Genomic DNA, 25595 nt, shown 5'->3' on the forward strand with positions numbered 1-25595 from the left:
ACTTAATTTTAATAGTTTTTTTAGCCCCTATAAAAAAAATTATGCACTCAGTTTTAGTCCTTACTTAATTCAAAATTGTTTAATTCTGCTTAAACCTATAAGTTTTTGATCAATTTTTTGCAGACATGTTAAAAACAGTACTAAAAGTTCCTCCGCAAAAAATTATCTCAAAATTTGATTTATACGTCCAAATTTTTTTTGTTTTTATCTTGAACTTTTTTCATTTAAAAAAACTCATATTTAATTCATTTTATGTTAAAAAATTCTAAATTTTAGTAAATGAACCTTTTGTAATGTTCTAAATTTGTCTCAGAAAAATCGTTCAAAAATTTAAGAGTTTAAGGATAATTAAACAAACTTTGTTTTAGCATGAACTAAAATTACATGTAAATATTTTTTGTAGGGCTTAGACAATTAAAATTAAGTAAGGTTTAAACTTAAAAGCTTCCAATTTTATAGGGACCAGAAACATATTTAACCCGAGTTATTAATGGGACCTATTAGTAAATTTTGTTGTGGTGATGGGTTGGAGGAATTGGGTGCTTATTAGATATTGACATTAAAAAATTATAAAGTGAATCATGTGTACATGTGGGACCCAGTTAAGCACCCGGATAAGGGAGCTCTATTGTGATTGTCTAAGAAAGTATTTCAATTCTTCTACCTAACTCCAAAGAGGGTAAACAATATCAAAGCAATTATGAAGGTCTAAATCGGCTTATATTGTGGTTTGTCGCCAAAAGAAAGGGGGATATGCATAAATCTCGAAGTTGGTTTAGAAAAGATACTATAACATACATGGTGGCTTGAAAAAGGCTCTAGTTTCCAAACAATTCTCTCAGTGTGTGTATGTACAACCAATAAGCATGTAAAAAGTGAACGCAAATTCATGAAATAAACATATGGATGAAATCTCCTCCAAAAATAAAAAGCAGACAATGGAAGTAAATTTTGTATGAGACCTTTATCATTATATCTAGGGATGGGAATATGCTAGGCCGATCTAGGCTTTGTAAGGCCTAAGCCTGGCCTGCCAAATTTTTTTTAGGCCTAAGCCTGGCTTGCGGCCTGTCATAGGCTTACTTTTTAGGTCTGAGTCTGGCCTTCTGAAAGCCTGATACGACCTGCTAGCCTTTTCAAAAGCCTATTTCATATGAACATCTTTAAATAATCAATGTGATCGAAGTTTAAATAGACTAGCGAACTAATAGATCAGTTAGATTAAAATCTCTTTTGATAATCAACATGAGTTTTTAAGGAATTTGACTATATATTGTATCATATTTCAATTCTAGTTTATAATAATACATTTAAATATGCAAAAAATTAATGTATACTAATATGCTTAAATTACTGTAAAGGTTAACAAATTTTTATTTTAATTTAAAATATAAAATATAATATAATAATAAATAATTTTTTTAAATTTACTTAAATAAGTCGGCCTAATAAGCCTAAGAGGCTTTTTGAATGGCCTATGACCTGACCTTTTAAGTTAAATAGACTTCTAAAAAAGCCTAGGTCTTCTCTATTTAAGAAAAAAGACTGGTCTGACCTGGCCCATCGTAGGCTATACCGTATGCCCCTGTAGGCCGGTCTGACCTATTCTCATCCCTAATGATATCTCTTTGTTATTTCCTTTTAAAATATTGTGGTTTCATATGCTTTCAATCACATTCCCTTCGGCTTCAGCAATCTCTCTCTTCCTACTAACTTTGTGACAAAGTTTTAAAATTTCACACCTCAGCATGCCTTATGCTCAAGTTCTACCGGTAGGTGGCGGGTCTTCCCATTAAAAGGCCAAAACATTTATTTAGGGAAGGCATATGATAGACTAAAATTACAATAGCTATTTATTATGTAGTTATTTTCTTTGAAGAGACTAAAATGCAATATATTACCACAACAAAAATGGCCTTCCTAGCACAAGGTGTGCCACAGAAGAAACACCACAGTACAAAAAGTATTCGTAACAATATTTACAAAGGCAAAAGCCTACCACCAAAAAGCGAAGAAAGAAAAAAGAACAATTAGCCTATTCCGAGAATTGAAAAAGGACTTAGCCACCAGCCATGATAATTGAGGGGAAGACTGACATAATTCCCCTTCAACCACATGTAAGTTAGTGACTTGATTTTGTCCACCACCTGTGAAATAGAGCAATTCATGTTATTAAAAATCCGATTGTTTCTTTCTTTCCAAATCTCCCATACTGTTGCAAACCAAATAACCTGTATAATAGAACGGCGAGACAAAGCCACACCAGCGATATAACTAAATTGATAATAATGACTTTGCGCATCCAAAGGCAAAACCGCAATACAACCCATCCACCTGAGAATATGATTCCAGACTGACCCAAAAAGCTTACAATGAAAAAGAAGATGCGAAGATGTTTCCACTTCCCCACACCCTCCAATACACAACTGAGCATCAAAGTTAATAACACGGCGACGTAAAAGATTATCTTTAGTTGGTAACCTGTCTTGAAACAGACGCCACACAAATAACACTACCTTCAAAGGTACATGCTTCAACCAAAGAGATGAAACAGATAACACAGGATCAACATGAACAGAAGCAGAAGCATTAATAAAATTATAAGAACTCCGGACAGTATAACCTAAAGATGGTTCCAAACGCCACATTCGCCTATCACTCCTATCCACCTGCAAAGATACATTAAGAAGCAAAAGCCTAAGCTCTCCCTCTAACTCCTCTTCCCACGCAAACAACCTACGACGCCAACTCCAAGCCGCCCCATCCTCCCCCCAACCTCGCAAATGCATATTAAACACTGATTCTCCCTTGAACTCAGACAACTCATATAATCTAGTAAATCTATCTCTAAAACAAACTCCACCCAGCCAATTGTCCGTCCAGAACATAGTATTTTTACCATCACCCACTACCTGACTAATATTACCTTGGAACCACTCCTCCGACCGCAAGGCAGAGATAGCTCTCCACCATGCTGAAGCCTCACGGCCACCGTCCCTCACCCGGCCGTCCTCCACACCATATCTAGCCGACAACACTCTAAACCACATCCTATCGCAATCCACCAACAGTCTCCAACACCACTTCCCTAAAAGAGCTATGTTAAAGTCCCTAATTCTCCTTACCCCCAATCCACCAACCTCCTGACTCCGACAAATAGAATGCCAATCAATCCAAGAAATTTTCCTGTGGTCTACACTCCCCCCCCAAAAAAAATTAGTAAAAATAGATTCGATAGAGGATACAATACCTGACGGAGCCTTGAAGAAGGAAAGGGCATAAACAGGCAACGATGACAGGACAGACTTCAACAGGACCAGCCGGCCTCCCAATGATAAAAATTTCGAACCCCACACTGACAGTCTAGATTTGATGCTCTTAATAAGTGGTTCCCAAAAAGCTAAGCGACGTGCATCCCCACCAATAGGCATACCAAGATACACAAACGGAAAAGATCCAACCTTACAATTCAAAACCAATGCTGCTTCAGCTAACCAAGAACTATGGATATTCACCCCGACGAGCAGGCTCTTTGAAAAATTCACCTTTAACCCGGACAATTCTTGAAAAAGGATAAGAACAGCCCTCAAAGCACGAATATTAGCCCACGATTTTTCACCCACTATAAGAGTGTCATCTGCAAACTGAAGATGCGACACCAAAACTGTATCCGTCTTGCCCACCTTGTAACCGTTGAATAGTTTATTAGCTGTCAAGGATTGCATTAAGACATTAAAACCTTCTGCAGCCAAAAGAAAGAGAAAAGGCGAAAGAGGGTCGCCCTGTCTCAATCCCCTTTGTAAAGAGAACTCATCTGTTGGAGACCCGTTCACCAGAACCGAAGCAGTGGCTGTCCCGATACACTCTTTAATCCACTTACGCCACAAAGTCGGAAAGCCCATTTTAACCATCACCTCATCTAAATAATTCCAATCTATAGAATCAAATGCCTTTTCAAAGTCCACCTTGAATAGGAGCAGCTCCTTCTTGCATTTACGAGCTTCGTCAACAACCTCATTAGCAACCAAAATTCCATCAAGAATCTGACGACCTTTAATAAATGCCGACTGAGAATCACAGATTACCGACCCCATGACCGAGCTGAGCCTATTTGCAAGAGTCTTCGCCAAAATTTTGTACAAGCTACCCACCAATGAAATAGGGCGAAAATCATTCAAACGCTGCGGATTAGGAACCTTAGGAATAAGAGCAATGAAGGTACTATTAATTCCTTTGGTCAATTTACCATTCCTATGAAATTCCACAAGAAACCGCATCACTTCATCTTTCAACATATCCCAAAAATGTTTTATGAACCCAAAAGAGATACCATCAGGGCCCGGACTCTTGTTGCTATCACAATCCCACACTGCTGCCTTTACCTCCTCCAACGAAAACGGCTTAATCAAATTATCCCCCTGACGACAAGATAACGACCGAAACACAAGACCATCCATAGACGGCCTACTCTCACGGATGGACTGAAAATGAGTAGCATAATGAGAGAAAACAGCCGCACGAACCCTCGAAACCCCTTCAATCAACTCCCCATCAATCATAAAAAACTGAATAGCATTTCTGCGGCTTCTACTAGACATGATACTATGGAAGAATTTTGAATTCGCATCTCCATCACGAAGCCACTGCATCCTCGATTGTTGCCAACATATACTAGAATTAATGCGTGATAACGAAAACATTTCCGCAGTATACCCATGCAGTTCTTCTATTTCTTCATCCAACAACACCACTGATTCGGCCTTCAATTCAATGTTAGAGATACGGTCCTTCAAGTTAGAGATTTTTTCCGGTAAATTGTTAGTGTGACGCTTATGCCACTCTTTTAAATCTGATTTGATGAGCTTGAGTTTCTCTTTTAAAACAAACCCACCCCATCCTTCCAACTGATAACTACTCCATTTTCCACGAACAAACTCATTGTAACCTGCAAAATTCTCCCAACATTTCAACATCCGCAAGGGTCTAGGTCCCCAATTTTCTTCATCAATACTAAGCTGAATCGGACAATGATCAGAGAGACCCCTCAATGAAGCTAATTGGAAACAATTTGGCCAAGAAATGCACCAATCTTCAGATAACAAAAAACGATCGAGACGGCTCATAGACTTACCATCTCCCCGGTACCAAGTAAAGCAACGACCTCGTAACGGTAAATCAACCAAATGATTTGAGACGATAAACCTATTAAAGAAATCACTCCCTGCATGATAAGGGGCATTCCCCACACTTTTGCGTTCATCCATGCTTCTAACCGTGTTAAAGTCTCCACACACACAAAAATTACTACCCAATAAAGATGACAATCGAGTTGAAATATTATGCCAAAGAACCTGCTGACCAGTACTATCACACGGTGCGTAAACATTCATCAATGTGAACACCTCCCCAGACTTCAGAAACCTACCTTGGATCCCTAAAACATGAGCAAACTGAAAAGATGCCCAAACCTCAACCTGAGTAGAATCCCAAAGTGTAACCATCCCACCAGAGGCTCCCCTCGACGATTGAAAAGAAAAATCAACATTTATATCACTCCAAATTGATTTACAAGCCGACTTATCAAAAACGGCTAGCTTCGTTTCTTGTAAACATAGAATGTATGGATTACACTTTCTCACCAATTGGCTAACCTCTCTTCTTTTTTCGCAGCCACCTAACCCCCGAACATTCCAAGAGATAATCTTCATCACTAACACCCACACCCCCACACCAACCCCCACCACCACCTCCAAACCCTCGGCCTAACACTCTTTCCCTCCTCCATCGGATTTTTTCCTTCCCACCCCTGACAACACGTCAAACATATTATTTTTATGGGTCATGTTAACCAGTGCCCCCGGGGCACTGGTTAAGGAAGCCAAAAGTGGAAATTTTAAGTCAAAAAGAACACTTTTTAAGTTTTTAATGCAATGACAACACAACTTTCAATGCAAGATACTTCTATATTTAACTCCTTAACCAGTGCCCCGGGGGCACTGGTTAACATTTCCCTATTTTTATCTCCTTTAAACTTCAACCCCATCGTTGTACCAATCCCCCTAACATCAGCACTTTTCTCTTTTTCACCACCTCGCAAAAGTAACCAATTGGACCAATCATTATTAACTGAATCTTGAGAACCACTTGAAGAAGAATTTTCAGCTTCCTTAACCGTATCCTTTGAAATCGTTGTTCTCCGTTTACGCCTTATGTGTGTCTTATGTAAAGCCCGGAGAACCTCTTTGCGGTCCTTCTCCGATAACCTTGCAATACGCTTCAAGTTTCGAGCACAATGTTGTATGTAACCATTTCCTTTCTTCTTACGAAAACGGTGCCCAGCAGTTGAATGTGAGTGATGTATCTGTGTTTCACGCTGCCAATCCGCTGAATTGACACCATTCTTGAACCTGTTAACCCATTCCAAACTCCACGGACCAGCAGTAGCAGAGTTTACACGACCTGGAGGACAAGAATTTGTTCTTTTTCTTGTACCTTTATCGCAAACAGAAGTCTGATCAGACCTGCTACCACGTGGAACAAATTCTGCCTGGTATTTTGCTTTCGGAACCGCAACAGATTCTGCCTGGTTGATTGCCTTCGAGACAGCCTGCTGATGAGTAAAATTAACACCTGATTGCACCTGTCCAGAACTGACATTCTCTGATACAGGCTGATTGTTCATCAATAAATTATTGTTTACATCACTAGGAGCCGAAATCCTTTCCTGTGTGTGCAGTTCAAGATTCTGTCCAGCTGCTGCACCTGTAACTTCCTTCTGCCAATCTTCAGCCATATGATTTAATAAAGTTTCGACTTCCCCGCTAACAGCCGCATCCTCAAGAGCACAATCCGGATGATCAGCATTATCTACCTCTGAGTCAACATCAGTTCCCAAACAAGCGTCCTCTCCTAAAGCAAAACCCCACTCCTCAATGATTGAAACCTCAAGGAGCTCACCATCCACCAATACCTTAGCCTCTGCCCTCAACACATCTAATGATGCGGTTGAAATTAAAACACGTGCATAATCAAAACGTGTTTTGTCCAAAGTAAAGTCATCGACTTTCAAGAGACGTCCACAGTCATAGACACACAATTTAAAAAATTCAATGTTCCAAGCATGCAATGGGATACCATAAATCCGCACCCATGCACCTCTTTCACGGATCACCAAATCTTTTCTCCATTTGATGGGATTAACAAAGAAGTTCTCAAAAAAATCTGAAGCGTCGTTAAAGAGCCTACTGACATCCCCATCGTCTTCCGTACGCAAGAGAACCTTATCTGCCCCCAACGGAATAATGTCCAACTTTTCAAAGCCGGCATCGTATATCCTACGTTGAATCACTGGTATTTCCTCGCCATTTAACACCGTAACCACCAAACCACTAGATGCCCACACAACATCCTTCTCCAACGAGGTATACTTAGGAACATACATCTTTTCGTCGACCACCACTTCCAAATTCTCCAAACCACTACCAGAACCGTTAACACCCTTCCCCCCTCCAGCCTTAGCACCACCTACAGGCTGATCATATCCTCCAACCTTCCTAAACCCTTCCTCAATACCTATCCTTTCCCCCACGTTACTCTTTTCTCCCTCATTACCACCATTCTTACTTTTACCTCCCTCAAAATTTATTTTTTCTCCTTTCGTTATTAATCTTTTTTCTCCGTCTCCCCGCTCTCCAACTTCAGTCCTATTATTACCATACCGATCAAAAGTTGAAACTTTAGCTACCACCCGCCAATCTCCGAACCACACATTAGTCACTGCTTTCAAAAGTTTATCTACGTCTTTCACATTTCCATACCGGACAAATCCAAAAGCTCCACCGTTGACATTACGTTTCCGTGCCAAGTAGACGTCCTCCATAACACCACATACTTCAAAGCCTCTTCTCAATTCAACGTATGATATATTATGTGGGATATTTGTAAAGTAAAAGGAAACGAATTTAGAGGTCACCGTATCGTGATTATCACGTATAACCACATCCTTCTGACGAGATGCTGACTGCTTACGATTCTGGTGGATGCGCGCACTGCCTTCTGTGAGACGTCTGGATTCATGATTGCCATGCTGTTTCGATCGCGAACGCCTCTCCACCACATGCCTATCTTCGTACGTTAAAAAGTCATGATCACGAACCCTACTTGGTTGTGCGTAGTGAATAATTACCTTGCCATCATTCATCAGTTCCTGATGGCCATAGTCAAGATCCTCCTCTGAATCAAGATAAGAAGCTGAAGTGTAACGAGCCCTAACCCTAGACTGCCCCTGCCGACGCTTCCTCGATCCTCCATGCCGCTGATCCTCCCGAAGCCTGTCCCGCTGTCTGTCCACCTGTTCCTGCGCTTTCCCCTTTCGCGGTCTCACGTCGGACCGCTCTCCCCTATCCCCCCCATATACTGGCACCCTGCTTGGCCCCCTTCCCCCCCTATGATACCTTACTTCCGGCGAAGGTGACTGCCATCGCGGTTGTCCCCGGTGATAGTGGGGATGGCCGCCTCTCTCTCTCACAAGACCACGCCCTCTCTCTCTCTCTCTAGACATTCTTTTTTTTTTATTATGTAGTTATTGAAATCACTTTTAAATATATTTTTTGAATTTATTGTTCAATATTATTTTTAGACAAAAGAAAAATTATATTAAATAAAAACAAAGAGCTACGAGACTACGGGTCATGAGACCTGATCCAAATATAACCTAAAATTGGAATTCAAAATGAAAAACAAACTAGGTGAATCAAATATAATCTATCCTAACATATAATTACTCATCTCGAGCACAACCCATCGAACTCGCGTACAAATGCGAAATCAGGTTACAAAAAAAAGATGAAAAATGATCATCTGTAAAGAACAGATATGGTTCATAACTGGTGTATGGATCGATCTGAAACCACCCAATCTCTAAACAAGAACATAGCATAAACATAAAAATAAAAACCACAACTGAAGACCCACAAAAACAAACCTCCCACCGACGGTGAAGAACCAGCTGCCCACGAACATAAACAACCCGACGACCTTGAAAAACAAACACCCAAGGACCACCGAACTGACGACGGGAACAACACAAGTGAGACCGAACAGAACACCCACCACACCATGATCCACCACCCACCACCGAGAAAAACAGCCCACCACCACGAGAACGACCGTAGAACACCAAGGACGACAACGACAAGAAGCACTATTAACCAAATCAAACAGCTATGATTAAAAATGCGTTGGAAAATTTTATAGGAAAACAAATGTGCTATTTTATTTTAGGAGGATGGAAAAAAAAATTAGAAATTTTTTAGGGACGAAAATTTGTTTAACCTTTAAATATATTTTTTAAAATTTATTGTGAATATTTTAACCAAATGCATATCAATCATGTATAAACTATAAGAAATGATTAATTTTTTTATTTAGCATTTTTTTTATCAAGTTTGTTTAACATCTTAAATATAAATAAGGAAAATGCTAAGGACTGTCTTTGTGACACTCTTTAAGCTTTAAACACCTAAAGTAGTAGTAAGATTTTATTAAAATCTATGTATTTTTTGTATTGAAAATTGAAATCTTTAACTTTTTTAAAAATTATTTTTTTTCATTAAAAATCTTTAAAGAGTCCTCTAAACAAGTTTCTCAATATAATGTCATAAAAAATTAGAAGTGATTTCAAGAGACACAAAAACTGCAATTAGTTTTAGTTTATAGTTTTTTTTTTTTGAGAGAAGTTTTAGTTTATAGTTCATTCTTAGTTTCCAATATAAAAAATAAAATAAAAAATAGGTAAGTTAATAGGTCGTTATCGGATTTTATCTCAATTTTTTCACTTATACTTCCTCCGTTTCAAAATGAGTGTCGTTTTAGGTGTTTACACACATATTAAGAAATGCAATGATTAAAAGAAAGAGAATGGTTATTTTACCAAATTATCCTTATTAACTATTGGTTAGTTTTAAAAGTAATATTTTGGAAGTAGTGTGCAGAATATTAATTGGAGGGTATAATTGAAAAGAAAAAGTTATTATTGCATTGGAAACTGAAAGCGACATTCATTTTGAAACAATTTTTTTTTGCTAAAGCGACACTCATTTTGAAACGGAGGGAGTATATGTTTTCAATAACTAACTATTACTCCCTCCTTCTCACAATATTAGTTGTTTAAGGTTTGTGCACGATAATTAAGGAAATGATTAGTTGTGTTGATTTCAATGGTAAAATTAGTGGCATTTACTGAAATACCCTTATTAAATGTAGTTAGTATAGTAGAGTAGTTAAGTTGGATAAAATTCAATAAATAAGGGTATAATAGTGGAAAAACATAATAAATGCTGCATTGGTATTGTAAAGTAACAATTATTTTGAGAAAAATAAAAAATGCTAAAGAGACAATTATTGTGAGACGGAGGAAGTAAAAAAATTAAATGAGACAGAAAAAACAATTATCTCGTGATATTAACAATCATCTAGATAATAGCAGCATCTTTATATAATATAATACAAAAGCATACATCTTTGGGCAAAAGTACAAGTGGCGTCTCAAGTTTTCTCTCAAACATTTATTGCTCCTCTAATAAAAATGTTCAATGCATTGTACATTTGATCAAGAAAGTTGCCTTAATTACGTTTTGTGTATATTACATTCATTCTATTTATTTAAAATGAAATAATTATATGTATTATCTACATTTAAATTGAACCATATTGTCTTTTTTTTTTTTTTTTTGATAAGTCAAGAGCAAAATGACATCAAAAAGAATAGTGTCCAACCATATTGTCTTATCACCGTAAACTAAATTATATAAAGATTAGAACAAGAAGAATAAATATATTTTTTTCTTTTTCGACTCTAATTTCAAAAAATTATTATTGAAAAATTTCAAATGTTCATTCTCACGGTTCCATGTTCTATGCTAAATTATTGTAGAAAAATTTCAAATATTCATTCTTCAACTTTCATCCTCATATTATCGCCACAATCCCATGTTTTATGCTAAATTATTATAGAAAAATAATCAATGTCTTCAACGCTATTAGTGTAGAATAAATATTACCCTTGATTTGAAATCAATCTCAGAGTTTATGCAAAGTATCATTCTACCCACGATTAGTATATAAAGGAAGCATTGCTACATTTTCAACCTTATTCTCTTTTATTTTATCCCTCAATACTCATTCTATGTATTGCTAATATTTATTTCTTATTCTTAATCTGCTTTTTGTTGTGATTTCTTATCTTGCCATTTTCTTTTTCGTATTTTTCTCTTTTTTCCGGTGCTTATACATTTTTTGTTTTCGACCGGATTTTTATCTTAGACATGTGGAAGCCAATCAAGAAAAAAGAAGAAATGCATCATGTATCAATTAAAATGTATATGAAAGATGCTATTACTACGTTCAAATATATCCGCTTTCAGCCCTCTTCTATTTATTTTAATACCTTAATACTCGCTAATTTTTCTATCTCTTGATACATTCATATGTTCTTTGTTTAACATTTCTTTTCTTTTTTTTTTTATTTCTTATGTTGGTATTTTACTTTTAATTATTTTTCTCTTTTATATTTTATTTTGGTGCTTAGATTTGATTTATTCTTTATTTTTCCTATTTATACTTGAGAGGGAAACAAACCAGTAAACAAGAAGAAATGCATCATTGTAGAGTCGAGATCAAACTCGAAGTGGATTTTAACTTTGGAGTGGTAATAATAAAAAGAGTAGTGATATTTGCGCAATCAATTTTGTGACAACTTTTAGGATAATCTTCTAATTGGTTAACCAAAATCAGTTAATGATTTAAAGATTGGGGATTTTTTTTTTCCTTTCTCATATCCAAATTCAAATGTTAATATAAGATAGCATCTTATATACGCATATTCTCTCTAGCAAGCTCCACAAATATTTGGATTCTCTCTAACCTATTAGAACATAAATAAACTGCCTTAGTGGATTGTTTTAATATAGTTCCCCAATTTTTTTTAAATGGTTTGTTATCAAAAAAAAAGTAGAATTGCTTTAATAGCGCATAAAATAAAATTAATATCTAAATTTTGTAGTTTAAAGAACGACAACGACACTGTCATATATTGCAAGTGGTTCGTGAAACTACTGCCACGATATTAAGCATTACCCTTTAAAGCATAAAACATAAAGTACACTTGATACTATTCATTGGTAAACATAATTAATATGTTAAATTAACATTGTTAATACACCTCAATATGACTAATACACAAACCAAATAATCGAGTTCAAATAGTTAATAAGTTCTCTAAGGACATGTTGAATGAAAAAACCCGGATTACTATGGGTTAACACAAAACATCACTAACACACGCACACTCCTCATCATCTAAATAAAGCTTGCTTATTGGTTATTGCATAGTCACTCATTCATATTAGCACGTATATTTTTTTAATAAGTTTCAACACATATTGAATCACATGCATGATACATATTAAAATTTGTCATTTATTCTAATTGCTTAATAGTGAAAATTTTCCAAAAAACATTAACTTACAAGGTGCAAATTAACCAAATTTTCTTCTTACTTTTAATTGCTAATAAATGCATTACTTTTCCTAAAAAATGCATTGCTTTTCAATTCATGTAATCGATCAGGCAAAGTAACTAATTAGCCTTTAATTTTAGCAGATTCCCTCACTTTTTCTATTCTACGATCCACAAATCATACGCAATTACTTATGTGATTTTTAGTCATATGTGGTTTTTTAACAAGACCATAATCACTTCTTTTTTTGGTAGTGAAGACCATAATCATTTATAATTACTGAATTCTTTTCTAACGTGTCTCTATTAATCTTAAGTTACTGTAAATATAGCTTCCAATCTAAACGTTTGTCATAGAAATAGAATAGTGATCTATCTTCTACCAGTTTTATATTTCTTCAACCTGTTTTTTGTGTGATAGTTGATAATTGATTTTTTGGTTTTGCTTATTTTTTTCTATTTTTCGTGTATGGTTGATTTGTGTTAACTATAAACTAACATATTATTCTACTATAGGTTTGTTTAACTATTGTTGGTTTATCAATTAAACCATGTGTACTTAGTTGTATCTCTCTCTTTGTTGTTTTCACTTTTGTGTTTAGATGCTATCTTATTCGGTTTTAAAAAAAAATTGCTAACTACTTTGTTATTTGTTCACTTTGTTTTCATGATAGCCAATATACCATATAACTTAGCAGTTAGCAATTTCATCTCACGTGATCTTATGGCCTTTTCCTCAACACACTTCATAATAGATCACAATAAGACATATTTGAATAATTCAAGGATGTAAGCATTAACTCACAATTCCCATGATATAGCTATATTCTATGAAGCCAAACGCAAACACGACATAAACACCAATATGGATAATAATCTGAGAAAATGATGTAATTCAGTGTCACCATAAGTGTCATAGGCTATGTGGCTATTTTTTTTTAATTTTGTGGAGCAAAAATAAAAATAAATAAATAAATAAATAACTATACGTATTCTAAAGCGTCAATGACATCAAAATATAAAGCCATAACTTTTCCCTCAAAAAAAAAATAAAGCCATGACTTTTGGAGTGAATGACTAATGACAAATCTTATATGCAGAAGAATAAGATCATATATAGTCTTGAGTACGGTAAGATTATATTGAAGGACTTCATGTTGTATTGCCAAGATTTTTTTCCAAAGGATGTTGTATTTGTGAGATAGGAGTTTTTTTTTTTTGTGGTGGCTGGGGTTTGAACCCCGGACCTCGCATATATTATGCATTGTTCTTATTAACTGAGTTAAGCTCACGAGGACAGATAAGAGTTTGAAACATTGCAAGTTACACTCATAGTCAAAATAAAATGCTAATTATCACTTTATGCTGAAAGATTTAAATTTCAAAGAAAAAATGAAAGCAAAACTCCAGTTAAAAAATTAAAGAAACTTCATTTCACTTCTGACAAGTACGTTCATTTAGTATTAGATAGATTTCTAGATTCACATGTTCTCTCTTCGTGTGTAATCAAAATTTTCTAAAGGATGATGATTTCAAAAATAACGGTTATTTCAAGCATAAATGTAATCAAGTAAAAGAGGTAAGGAGATCTTTTCAATTAATCCCCCCTTCAAGAATTTTTTTTCCATTAATTTCAGTTATTTTCCTTGACTGAATTGTTTTTATTGTCATGTTGAATTTCATTTGACAATAATATTGCATTTTGAATTATCCCCCTTTATACATTTCTAATTTGTCAGTAATTAATCAAATAGACTGTATTCATCAATAAGACCAAATACACCCACAACAATATACAAAAGTATAAATTACCTCAAAAAAAAAATATACAAGAGTGTAAATATGGAAAAAAATCATATAACAACAACAAGAACAACAACAACAACATTTTGAAGGAGAACTAAATGATACCCAATGATTTTTTAAATTTAAATTTTACTGATTTTCTATAAAATTTGACTTTAAAAAAGGAGCATGTCATGTTTTTTCATAGCACGTAAATGCCTTTTAAGGTAATTTTTTTTTATATATTTATGACTAATTTAATAAAGAAAAAGGTTTACTGGATAATTCTTTAATGATCATTGCATGATAATGACTATTGAGGTATAACGTTTGATGTTTTTATTGAATAAAACAGACACCATAAAAAATGCATGAGAAGAGCAAAAGGAAGTTAGAAAAAAGAAATGGATTTAAAAATAATTTAAACATGAGAAAAATGATAAGGAGAAAAATAAGGTGTATGGTTTGATTGTGAGAGTATAAGGAATAAAGTGATTTGTTGGTAATCTAATGAGTTTGTTGAAAGAGTTGAAGATTTTTGGATAATTATATTACCAAGAAATTAGACTTAATTAAAAAAACTCCACCAAAGAGCAAATGTGAAGGAATTTTTAATAATAAAGTTTTAATAAAAAAAATAGTATGAAACCAAATGACATCTCAAAACTAAATTTTAGGGTAAAAATGACATCCAAACACAAACAAAATAATTCATCATAATGTTAGAACTTCGGGGGAATCTACACTATGATGAATCATCATATTAGACTAAGAGTAACCATATAAATGAGATTGATATCACATTTTTGCTTCAAATGTCTAATAAGCATCTATTTTGTTAACATAACACATTTACATTTTTCTATTGCCAGATCTCACCAAAGAACAAAAGTGAAGGAATTTTAAATAACAAGGGTTCAAGAAAAAAATGCACCAAAGTGAATGACATACGTACAAGAACTAAAATTTAAGATAAAAGAATTTAGCATATGACATCCAAAAATGAACAAAAGAATTCACCACAATGTTGGGACTTTCAGCGGAGTCTATACTAAGTTTGATAATCGCATTAGACTAAGAGCAACCACACAAGTGATATTAACACCACATTTGTATTCAAATCTTTAAGATATATATTAGGCATAAGGATCGTCTCACTTATACGCTTCTTATCGTCTACTCATGCATCTAATGTGAAACTTTAACTCACATATGACATATGACATATTAACATATCTCTCTTTATATGTGAGACTCTCTGCATATGTGATCTGGTAACGTAACCAAATAAGATAAGATAAAGGTATAACAAAAGCTTAAGATATATAAATTAAATAAATGACATGTAAAAATTAACAAAGAATTTATCGCAATGTACAATACAAGTGAGATTGATGCCACGTCCTCACACAAAATCTTAAGACATTAGGTAAATGAGACGTCTCACTTATATGTTGTTCAAACTCTTTAATAAGGTCAAACGGAAGCACAACATCTGTAAAAAAGGTGGGTTAGTATAACGGAGGCACAACATCTGTAAAAAAGGTGGGTTAGTACGTAGTGGTTTCATGAAGGAAGATTTATGTACCTTTCTTTCATGAGAAGAGAGACAAAAATTATAAATAAAAAAACAAATACGGAGGTTTATGTATCTATATTTGTCATAATATTCTACCCATTTCTGGAAAATTTTATTAAAAAAAATAAAGGTTAGACATGAGTTGACTGAAAAGTAGGGACTAATTTTATGGATGGAAAAATTTTGGAGGGACTAAAAACCTAAAGAATCTTTTAGGGGAACTAAAATCAAATGTTTGTATATTTAGGGGGACCATTTACTTATTTGAACAAAAAAATTAAGCAAATGGAATCCAAAAACTAACAAACCTAGAATCATAAAGTTCCGAGTTCTGAGGAAGTCTACAATTGGTTGGATCATTGTATATAGCTAAGAGAAACCCCGCAAATGAGAATAACACCACATCTTCATCCAACAACTTAACTTATATGTTGCTCAATTTCTACTATTGCAAATAATAAAGAACTTTAAATACACATGACACATTAACACCTCTCCCTTAAATGTGAGACTCTCTATGTCTATGATCTGGGGTCGTAGGTACAAATGGTAAAAAAATGTGGGTTGATGGCGATTTCATAGAAGGGTATTTTTGCTCCTTTCTTTCATGAGAAAAGAGAAAGTAAATTAGAAAAGGATATAAGATGAAAAACGAATTTAAATATATAAAAGAAATGATAAGGGAAAATAACGAGTTATTGGTAATTTTATGGGTTTGTTGAAAGAGTTGGATATTGTTAAGTAACTATGATACCAAAATATTAAACTCATTAAACAAATTCAACATCAATTTCAAATGTCTAATAAGCACGTATTGTGTCGAATCAACATAACACATATTTGGTCAAATTTCAGATTGACACCACATTTTCATTTAAATTCTTTAGGTTTATGTATATGATCATCTTACTTATAAGTTATTCAACATCTATTGTTCCATCCATTGTAGAAATTTAACTCAAATTTGATACATTAACATCTCTCCCTCAAGTGTGCGAGTCTCCGTGTCTGTGATAAGGTCAAACGAAGGCACAACATGGTCAAAGTAGCGATTTGATTCTAATTTAATATAGGGGGTTTATTTTCTTTTCTTTCATGAGAAACTAAAATGAAAACTAGAAAAATAAAGAAGATGAAATAGAAACTTGAGATCGAGAAATATATATGTCTAATAAAAAGGAAACTTTAAATTCAGAGATTGAGTGAGTTGCCGGTAATTTTATGAGTTTATTGAAGGAGTTGGATATTTTTGTATGATTAATTTAGAAAAAAGTTAGACACATAAAATTGGATTTTTAATTGTGTCTAATGTTTGAATTTTCATGGGAGACTATGTTGGGTTGTTCAACATCTACTCTTTCTTAAACCGTAACTTTAACTCACTTGACACATTAACATCTCTTCATTAAATGTCGGAGTCTTCGTGTTCGTGATTCATCACCAAGAACCACTCCTTCTCTCCCACAATATTAAACCGGGACATCATACAGCTGTTGGGCCTTATGGGGAGCCAACACTGTTGTGGATTGACACATTTGAGAAAGACCAACCACACAAGTGAGAGAAATATCACATCTTTATTCGAAATTTTAAGACTTAAGCATGTATTTTGTCACTTATTTGTTGTTCAATGTGCACTCTTTTTATCCAATGTTAAGTTTTAAATGACATTTGATACATCACAATATCATCTCCCTTAAGTATGACGAAATTCTAGCCCATACTTGGCACGGGTGTCCATACTAGTTACGTCACATTTACAAAATTTGATGAGAAGTATTTGGTTCACCAAAATAGAAATGAATTTATTCACATAAAAAAAAATAAAGAAATGAATTTATATTAGTACTATTTATTTATTTTTCATTTCTTTCACGCTGCCTCCAGCCTACGTAAGCCATTCAACTTTCAACTCGAACATAAATGCTGCCATTAACAGTATGCTTTTCTGGGCAAACACTAATCACACGTGTTCCCTGTCATCTTGTTTTGGTTACAAACGTGTATGCAGCCGTTTATAAGAAGAAAGAAACTAAGTTTTAAATAGAAATAAAATAATTATTTTGACGAAATATTAAAATACATAATTTTATCATCTTTCTTTAAATTCGTTTAGTTGACGTATTTCATAGTTTATTGTTATCATTAATGGTCATTAGATTAAATAGCAATTCCATTTAATAACAATCGTCAACTGTCAAAATTGTCAAATAAAAGTCAACTGTTAATAAAAAAGTCGCGTCATCAAATACCAACAAACAATTAAAGTAAGAAAAAAGAAGCAATGGGTAAAAAAAAAAAAAAAGAGAGAGAGAAGAAACATGATTATTCCACATAACCTAAGCATTTTTGGCACATCATACATACATGTCACAAAGCCACAAAACCCTTTTTAATATGCATTTTCTTTACGTAATCTAACTCTGGCCTAACACCACACTCTTATCATATCTACAAACAAAATAAAACATATTCATTTCAAATCATCACACATGATAACAAAACGTGACCACCCAAAAAATAAAACCATTATAAATAAATTCAATCATCCCCTCTCCCTTTACACACTCTTTTCTTACAATCCAAGCCTTTAATTGTTTTCCATTATATCATTAATTAATGATTTTCCGTTTTATTATTAATTAATTACCTTTGTCCCTTTCAATTTATATACCCCAAACCTGCCTCTAGACAAGTGAAAAACAAGCAAACACAAAAGCCAAAGATGAGTTCTGTTTGTATATCAAATTGTGTGAACGATGCACGTGACCCACGCGTGCCAGTTCGAGCCACATACACAAACCTCTACAAATGGCCGGAATCAGATGCAGAATTTGTGAGATCGGTGAGCTTAAACGGAAGAAAAGGATCATCACATGTGTCCGGTCATGGTCATCCAAGGGTGGTGGATAGCATCTCTTGCAGACAAATGTATCTTAGGAGCTATACATTTTCGAGAGAAGAAGAAAAATCCCAAAAATGTTTTGGGAGAGTGAAAGAGAAAGTGGATCATGGCGCAAAGAAGAAAAGAAATCAAAGTAGAAGAAGGAATAAGTGTTTGGTTCTAAGTAAAATGAAAGAAATTTCTTGTAACACTTTGTTTCGGATTTTTCATAAGTTCTTGTCCTGCGGCACTAGTGTTGATGTTGTGAATCAAAAACAACAACATTGACCTTTGTTTTTAATTTTATCAATTAATCAATGGTTTGAGACTTTGAGGTGAGAAATTGGTTTTGTTTTTTGCTAAATATATATTTTGGGTGTTCTTATTTTTTTTATGTTTTTGATTAATTTATTTTTTATGTTTATGGCAGTATCTCTATCTATTTGTACATTATTTTGTAATTTTCAATAAAGAGATTTGGGTAATTTTGCTTTGGATTTTTTGTATGTGTATCTGTCATTGTTTTTACCCTAGAAACTTCAGTTGGTGCCTTTTACAAAAGTAGTAGAGGAAGAAGATAAAGATACCCCGTTGGCATGTTACAGATTTCGCACTTGGTTTTTCTTTCATATTCATTTTCTTTTCTAGAAACATTGCTTCATGATCATCATCTTCATGCTGTTACATTTTGATTGTTATAGCACGAGGATCCAAAGTCAACGTGATTGTTAATGTGAGTAATTTGTTCTTTTACAAACAAAGTAGTGAAAAAACGTTTTGAGTTTTGAAGGAGTTACTTTTTTTAAAGAAGAACGTTGTAATTAATAAAAGTAAATAAATATTGTGACATTTTAAGTCAAATTAGGGTTGTGAATATCGTGCCTATTTCAATTTGACTATAAATAAATTTTTATATAGTTCAAAAATTTTGGTTTTTTTTTTATTAAAATTAAAAAACATTTACTCCCGAATCATTTATTGTAAAACATCTCAACTCAAAATGTATGTTTGATTTGTCAAACAAAGAAGGGACTGCATATGACAACCATAGTAGTTTGTTTAATTTGAGATGCATCAAAATTATTTAAAATATCAAGATACATTTTTATTCAAAATATTAAGATACATTTTTATTTTCTACTCTAGAAATATTCTCTCTCTCCCTCATCCCTCTCTACTTCCCTGCTCTCTCCTAACTCATTTCCATCTCTCCCTCTCTATCTCCTCTATTTTCAACCATATTTCACTTTATTATATCTGTGTTGCTATTGCATACCAAACATCAATCATATAAGAAAAGTTAATTGCTTGATCTTTTGCGGATCAAACAAACGATAAAACTTCACGATCAATGCACGTATATGATGAGGTGAAATGGTGAATTGACAAGTCAAACTAATAAAAACATGAAAGTTGTGAGTCTTGTGAGATCAATCCCTGGTGATGTTTAATATTTTCCTTTATTTTTTATTTTTCTGATAAGATGAAAATTTTAAGTTTAAGTTTGAATATTAAACATGGAAATATATTGAAGTTTTCTTTGATGAATACAGTATATTTTATGCTTATATATATTGAAGTTTTTTTTTTTTTGTTGGACATTTATCTACTATATAGCTAGTGATCGCTATCGAAATTCAGAAATACTATATAATTAGTCTTTCTTATTTTTTGACACCTCATAAGAATTATTGGTTGATTTGTAATTTGATCACTTTTAAATTTTCATCATTATTTTTAAACTTAAGAGGGACCAAGTTGGAAGTACAATTATTAAATAAAAATTAAAGGGTTAATTATGTTTCTAGTCCCTATAAAATAGCGACCTTGTAAGTTTAGTCCCTACTTAATTTTAATAGCATTTTTAGTCCCTATAAAAAAAATTTACTTATAATTTTAGTCCATGCTAAAACAAAGTTTGATTAATTATCCTTAAACTCTTAAATTTTTGAACGATTTTTTTGAGACAAGATTAGAACACTATGAAAGGTTCGTTTACTAAAATTTAGAATTTTCTGACATGAAATGAATTAAATATGAATTTTTTAAAACGGCAAAAGTTAAAGATAAAAAGTAATAAAATCTGGATGTAGAAATCAAATTTTGCAATAATTTTTTGCGGACGAACTTTTAGTAATGTTCTAAACATGTCTGCAAAAAAAATGTTCAAAAATTTAAGAGTTTAAGCATAAATTAAACAAATTTGAATTGAGTAGGGACTAATACTCAGTGCAGAAAAACAAAATTAGGGACTAAAAATGCTATTAAAATTAAGTAGGGACTAAACTTACAAGGTCGCTATTTTATAGGGACTAGAAACATAATTAATCCAAAATTAAATTGGCAAATGCATAAAATATACAAGAAATTTAAGAAACTATAAGATATATTTGGAGTTAAAATATAGGATTAAATATGTTTTTGGTCCCTATAAAATTGGGACCTTTTAAGTTTAGTCCTTAGTTTTCGAACAATTTTTTGCAGACGTGTTAAGAACATTACTAAAAGTTCCTTTGCAAAAAATTGTCGCAAAACTTGATTTCCACGTTCAGATTTTGTTAATTTTATCTTTAACATTTGTCATTTTAAAAAAATTCATATTTAATTCGTTTCATGTTAAAAAAATCTAAATTTTAGTTAATGAACCTTTCGTAGTATTCTAAACTTGTCTCAAAAAAATCGTACAAAAATTTAAGAGTTTAAGGATAATTAAACAAACTTTGTTGTAACAGGGACAAAAATTAGAAGTAATTTTTTTTTGTAGGGACTAAAAAACCTATTAATATTAAGTAAGGACTAAACTTAGAAGTTCTCAATTTTATAGGGACCAAAAACATATTTAACCCTAAAATATATCCAAGACTATAGGAAATTTCAAGTATATAAGAAAGATGAGTATCTTGAGGTTTGCCACTAAATGACTTGACTAAAACAATTTTTGAATAAAAAGACAGAAAACATGAAACAAAGAAAATGCAAACGTATGAATTCACAAGGAAAAAGGACTAGGTAATCCGTTGTCTTAACACCCTATAGAGATATCCACGAGCAAAATGATATCTAATTGAGGAGGGAAAAATGCCCACATTTTCAAAGAATCGACGTTGGTATCACCAAATTTGGACAGTCAATCAACACATTCATTGTCTTCTCTTAAGGTATGAGTAAAGGAGACCATCCAATGAAGAGAATTGAGCTTTCTGGTGAGAGATAGTAAGTTTATATGTGGATGAAAATCATTCTATGGAGTATCTGCAACCGAATCCAAAGTTGTTTGAGAGACGGATTTTAAAATGATAGACCTATAACCAAAATCTCAAGTCAATTGAAGACCTCTCTGTATAGCGAAAGTTCAGCCAATAAATTAAAAACTCTACCACAAAATTCGGGAAAAAATAATCCAAATTCTGAATTCTATTTCAATGATAGAAGCCTGGTAAAAATTTGAAAATCTATTTGGCTGTACATTTTTCATCATAGATTTATCCTTGACAATACATTTCTTTTTCAAATTAAATTAAAATCTTCACCATAATTATAGAAACTCCAAAACTAAGTACAGATTTCGATCTAACAGTTTTATGTTAGAAAGTTCCATTTGATATCGCAATTCTCTTTAAATTCAAATTTTTAAACAAAAACTTGAACATTAAAATGGAATTTAGATAACAAAAGTATTATAAAGCTGAAACAAACAAATAAAATTAAAACATACATTAATACGATAAAACATACATACAACGAATCACAATAGGAAAAATATGGATAGACGAACACATAACGTCCATCCGTACTGGACCTCCACTTGAAAGGCTTAAATCCACCATCGAATAACTCACAACCTCTTCAAATAACCGCATCCATCAAATGGTGGTTAACATCGTGTGACGCGTTCCTTGCTATACAAGGTAACATATCCCTTCTTTTTTTTTTTGACAAGGTAACATATCCCTTAAAATGCAAAAAATAAAATAAAAATAAATACACTACATTCCATAGGTGCCAAATTTCAATTAACTCTCGTATTGCTTCCAGCTTGAGAGTGCTTCCAAGTACACCAATATATACTTCCGTTGGAGAGCTCGTTTCACGGTCTTCTACCACACTTCAAATCAATTTTATTTTAAATAAACAATTAAAATCAGATATTAACATAATAAATTTCAATTTGTGTTCTAAGTATATAAATTAAGGAACTTAAAATAGAATATTGTTATTTAAAAAATAAAGTTTTAGAATAATTATTGTGTGAGTGTTTTCAATAAAAAAAATTATTCCTTAATTCCTTCTCAATCGAGTAGCTTTATCAGCATGGACTACCAAGGCTCTAATAAGATAACGGTGTAATGATCATCCTCTAGATGTTACGATTGCAAGTTCCATGCTCTGAAGTGGCAGCCAAAAAAGAATGAACATCCATGGCCATAAATTGACAAAAATATAATCATAACTACCACCAAACCATATAGTACTTGGTTGGCTTTAATGAAACTTGAGTTTTACTCCTAGTTTTGGTGCAGGTCTAATCAGTATGATCCTAAGCTCACTGTTCACTTAATTATTAGACTAATGTATAACATGATGACTAGGGCAATCCATTTCTACACCAAGCCAAGATAACATTGACACACAATTAGTCTTGCAATCCGACATTTTTATAGTTGTTTATACTTTGCAGTACATCATTTCATTTGTGGCCGAAAGTGTAGCCATAAACATTTGCTTAGAAAATGTAGTTAAATTAGTATTTAGGAAAATGTTAACAAGTGTCCGTGGGGCATTAGTTAAAATACTAAAATAAGTAACTTTACAACTAAAAGTTGTGTAATTATTGCTAAGATAAAGGTAAAAATTTGCATTTCCAAGACAAAATTTCTACTAATGGATTCCTTAACCATTACTCTTAGGACACCGGTTGGCAAAACCCAATTATTTATTGTGTTTTTTTCGATTTTTTAACATTTTGTTATATGGTTTGATGTGTGTCCTCGTGAGCTTAGCTCATTTGGTACTTGGTATGAACAATGCATAATATATACAAGGTTTTGGGTTCAAATCCCGGCCACCACCAGAATCCTGGCAAAAAAAAATATGGTTTGACGTGTGTAACATGAGGGAAAGTTTTTGATAAACTTAGTTTTGTCCCAACGAGTGTAATTGTATTAATGCCTAAAAAAAAGTGCAATTATATTAAATTCAGTTAGTTAATTATTTTTGTAGCTTTGCATTTAGCAACCAGCAGAACAAGAATATGATTTGTTAAATAATGTTATACCTTAATCATATGCTTAATTTGCTTTTCTTCGCATTTAGCAATCAGCATAAAATTGAACTCGTTTAGTTAATCATTTTCGTAGCTTCCGCAACTAGGAATCAACAGAACAGTAGTAACATGTTTTGTTAAGTAATGTTACACATAAACAAGTGATTGAGCTCAATCAATTAATAGATTTCACTCGAAAGACGTCATTCGAGAGAACCCAAATTTAATTCCTTGATAGAACAATATGACTAAACTATACTTACATCACCTCAAGGTCGAACTTACCTTCATCATAATACTAAATTTGCTTTTCTTCACCTTGTATGGTGGCTTGCATAATAAGGGCTACTCTGTAATGATATGTGTGAGTATAGTCCTTCGAATAAGGGAAGTTATACCTCACACCCCTATTATTATCCCTTCACCCCAACATTTTATACAAACTACCAAATTTACCCTTCATATAAAATAAGACATGTTTCACCCTCTCACCTATTCACTCCACCTTTCACCCCTACATTTATGAAAAAAACGGTTTCTGGAAAATGCAAACAACGCAAACAGTAAGCTTTGTTCTTTCTCTTAATCGTTCAATGGACTTGGATTTGTTAATCGCTCAATTGATTGAGGTTTAAGGTTTTTTAGGGTTTGTTAACGTTTTATGGGGTAGTGGGTTTGTTCCCGGAAAACGCTTGTGAAGATTTTCCGGAAATCGCATGCAAAGCGTTTCGATTGAGTCTTCCGAAATTGTTTCGAATTCTTTCCGGAATCGTTTCGATTTCTTTTCGGAATGGTTGCGTGAATGATTTCCGGTGCAGGTATATATATATATATAGGGGAATGCTAATACACACCCACCTTAATTTTAGAAGGTGTGCATTAGCATCCTACACCTTTCAATTTAGACAAAAAATACCCTTCCTCTCTTTTTAATTGTTATAAAATGCATGTCCTTTATAGTAATTGTCCAACCCACACCAGCCATAGTTTCTCTCTCCACCACTCAAATCCTTCACGTGATCCACCCAAAAAAATTCTTCACACGTCTTGTGTGTTTGAACAGGAAGGTCCATAAGCCATGGAAATTGGAACTCAACGGAGATGATGGTCCATCCAATGCCAAAAAAACATATCTTCCTACCCTGATCCGTCAAAGTAATAAGCTCGGCTGTGGTAATGTCATAAAAAAAACCTCACGACAGATCTTCCTACCCTGGTCGTTTCGCTGGACTGAAGTCCCAACCCCTCCATCCTCGTACCAGAATATATATATTTTTTTTTTTTTTTTTCCAATTTTAAGTTCTTACTTTTTTTTTTTGGACTAAAACTGTTTTAATGAATGAACAAACTGTTTAGCTAAGAAATGCTTACAGATAAATACCACTTACAGATTAATCATAAAAAGGCATATTAAGTCTGCTTGCTCTCCCAATAGGTTGCAACTTACTAGAATGCTATTAGAGTGAAATTATGCTCAAAATACGTAAACCTCCATGTGCTAAAAAAATCCATTTATGTTTATTAGTTCTAGATAGAATGGATTCAAATAGTAAGAAAGGTTTGATCAA

The 25595-nt window shown here is 33.4% G+C and overlaps 1 protein-coding gene across 1 annotated transcript; it reads left to right on the forward strand.

The window, feature by feature from the left end:
* The first annotated feature begins 18008 nt into the window (after positions 1–18008).
* On the forward strand, positions 18009–19261 carry LOC146956137 (uncharacterized). Its single transcript, XM_085717280.1, has one exon. The coding sequence runs from the start codon at positions 18606–18608 to the stop codon at positions 19050–19052; it is 447 nt and encodes a 148-aa protein (XP_085573406.1). The 5' UTR covers positions 18009–18605; the 3' UTR covers positions 19053–19261.
* Positions 19262–25595: the final 6334 nt, after the last annotated feature.

Source organism: Medicago sativa, chromosome 1 (genome assembly GCF_051527215.1).
Source record: "Medicago sativa cultivar Bolivia chromosome 1, Bolivia_mono, whole genome shotgun sequence".
NCBI lineage: Eukaryota > Viridiplantae > Streptophyta > Magnoliopsida > Fabales > Fabaceae > Medicago > Medicago sativa.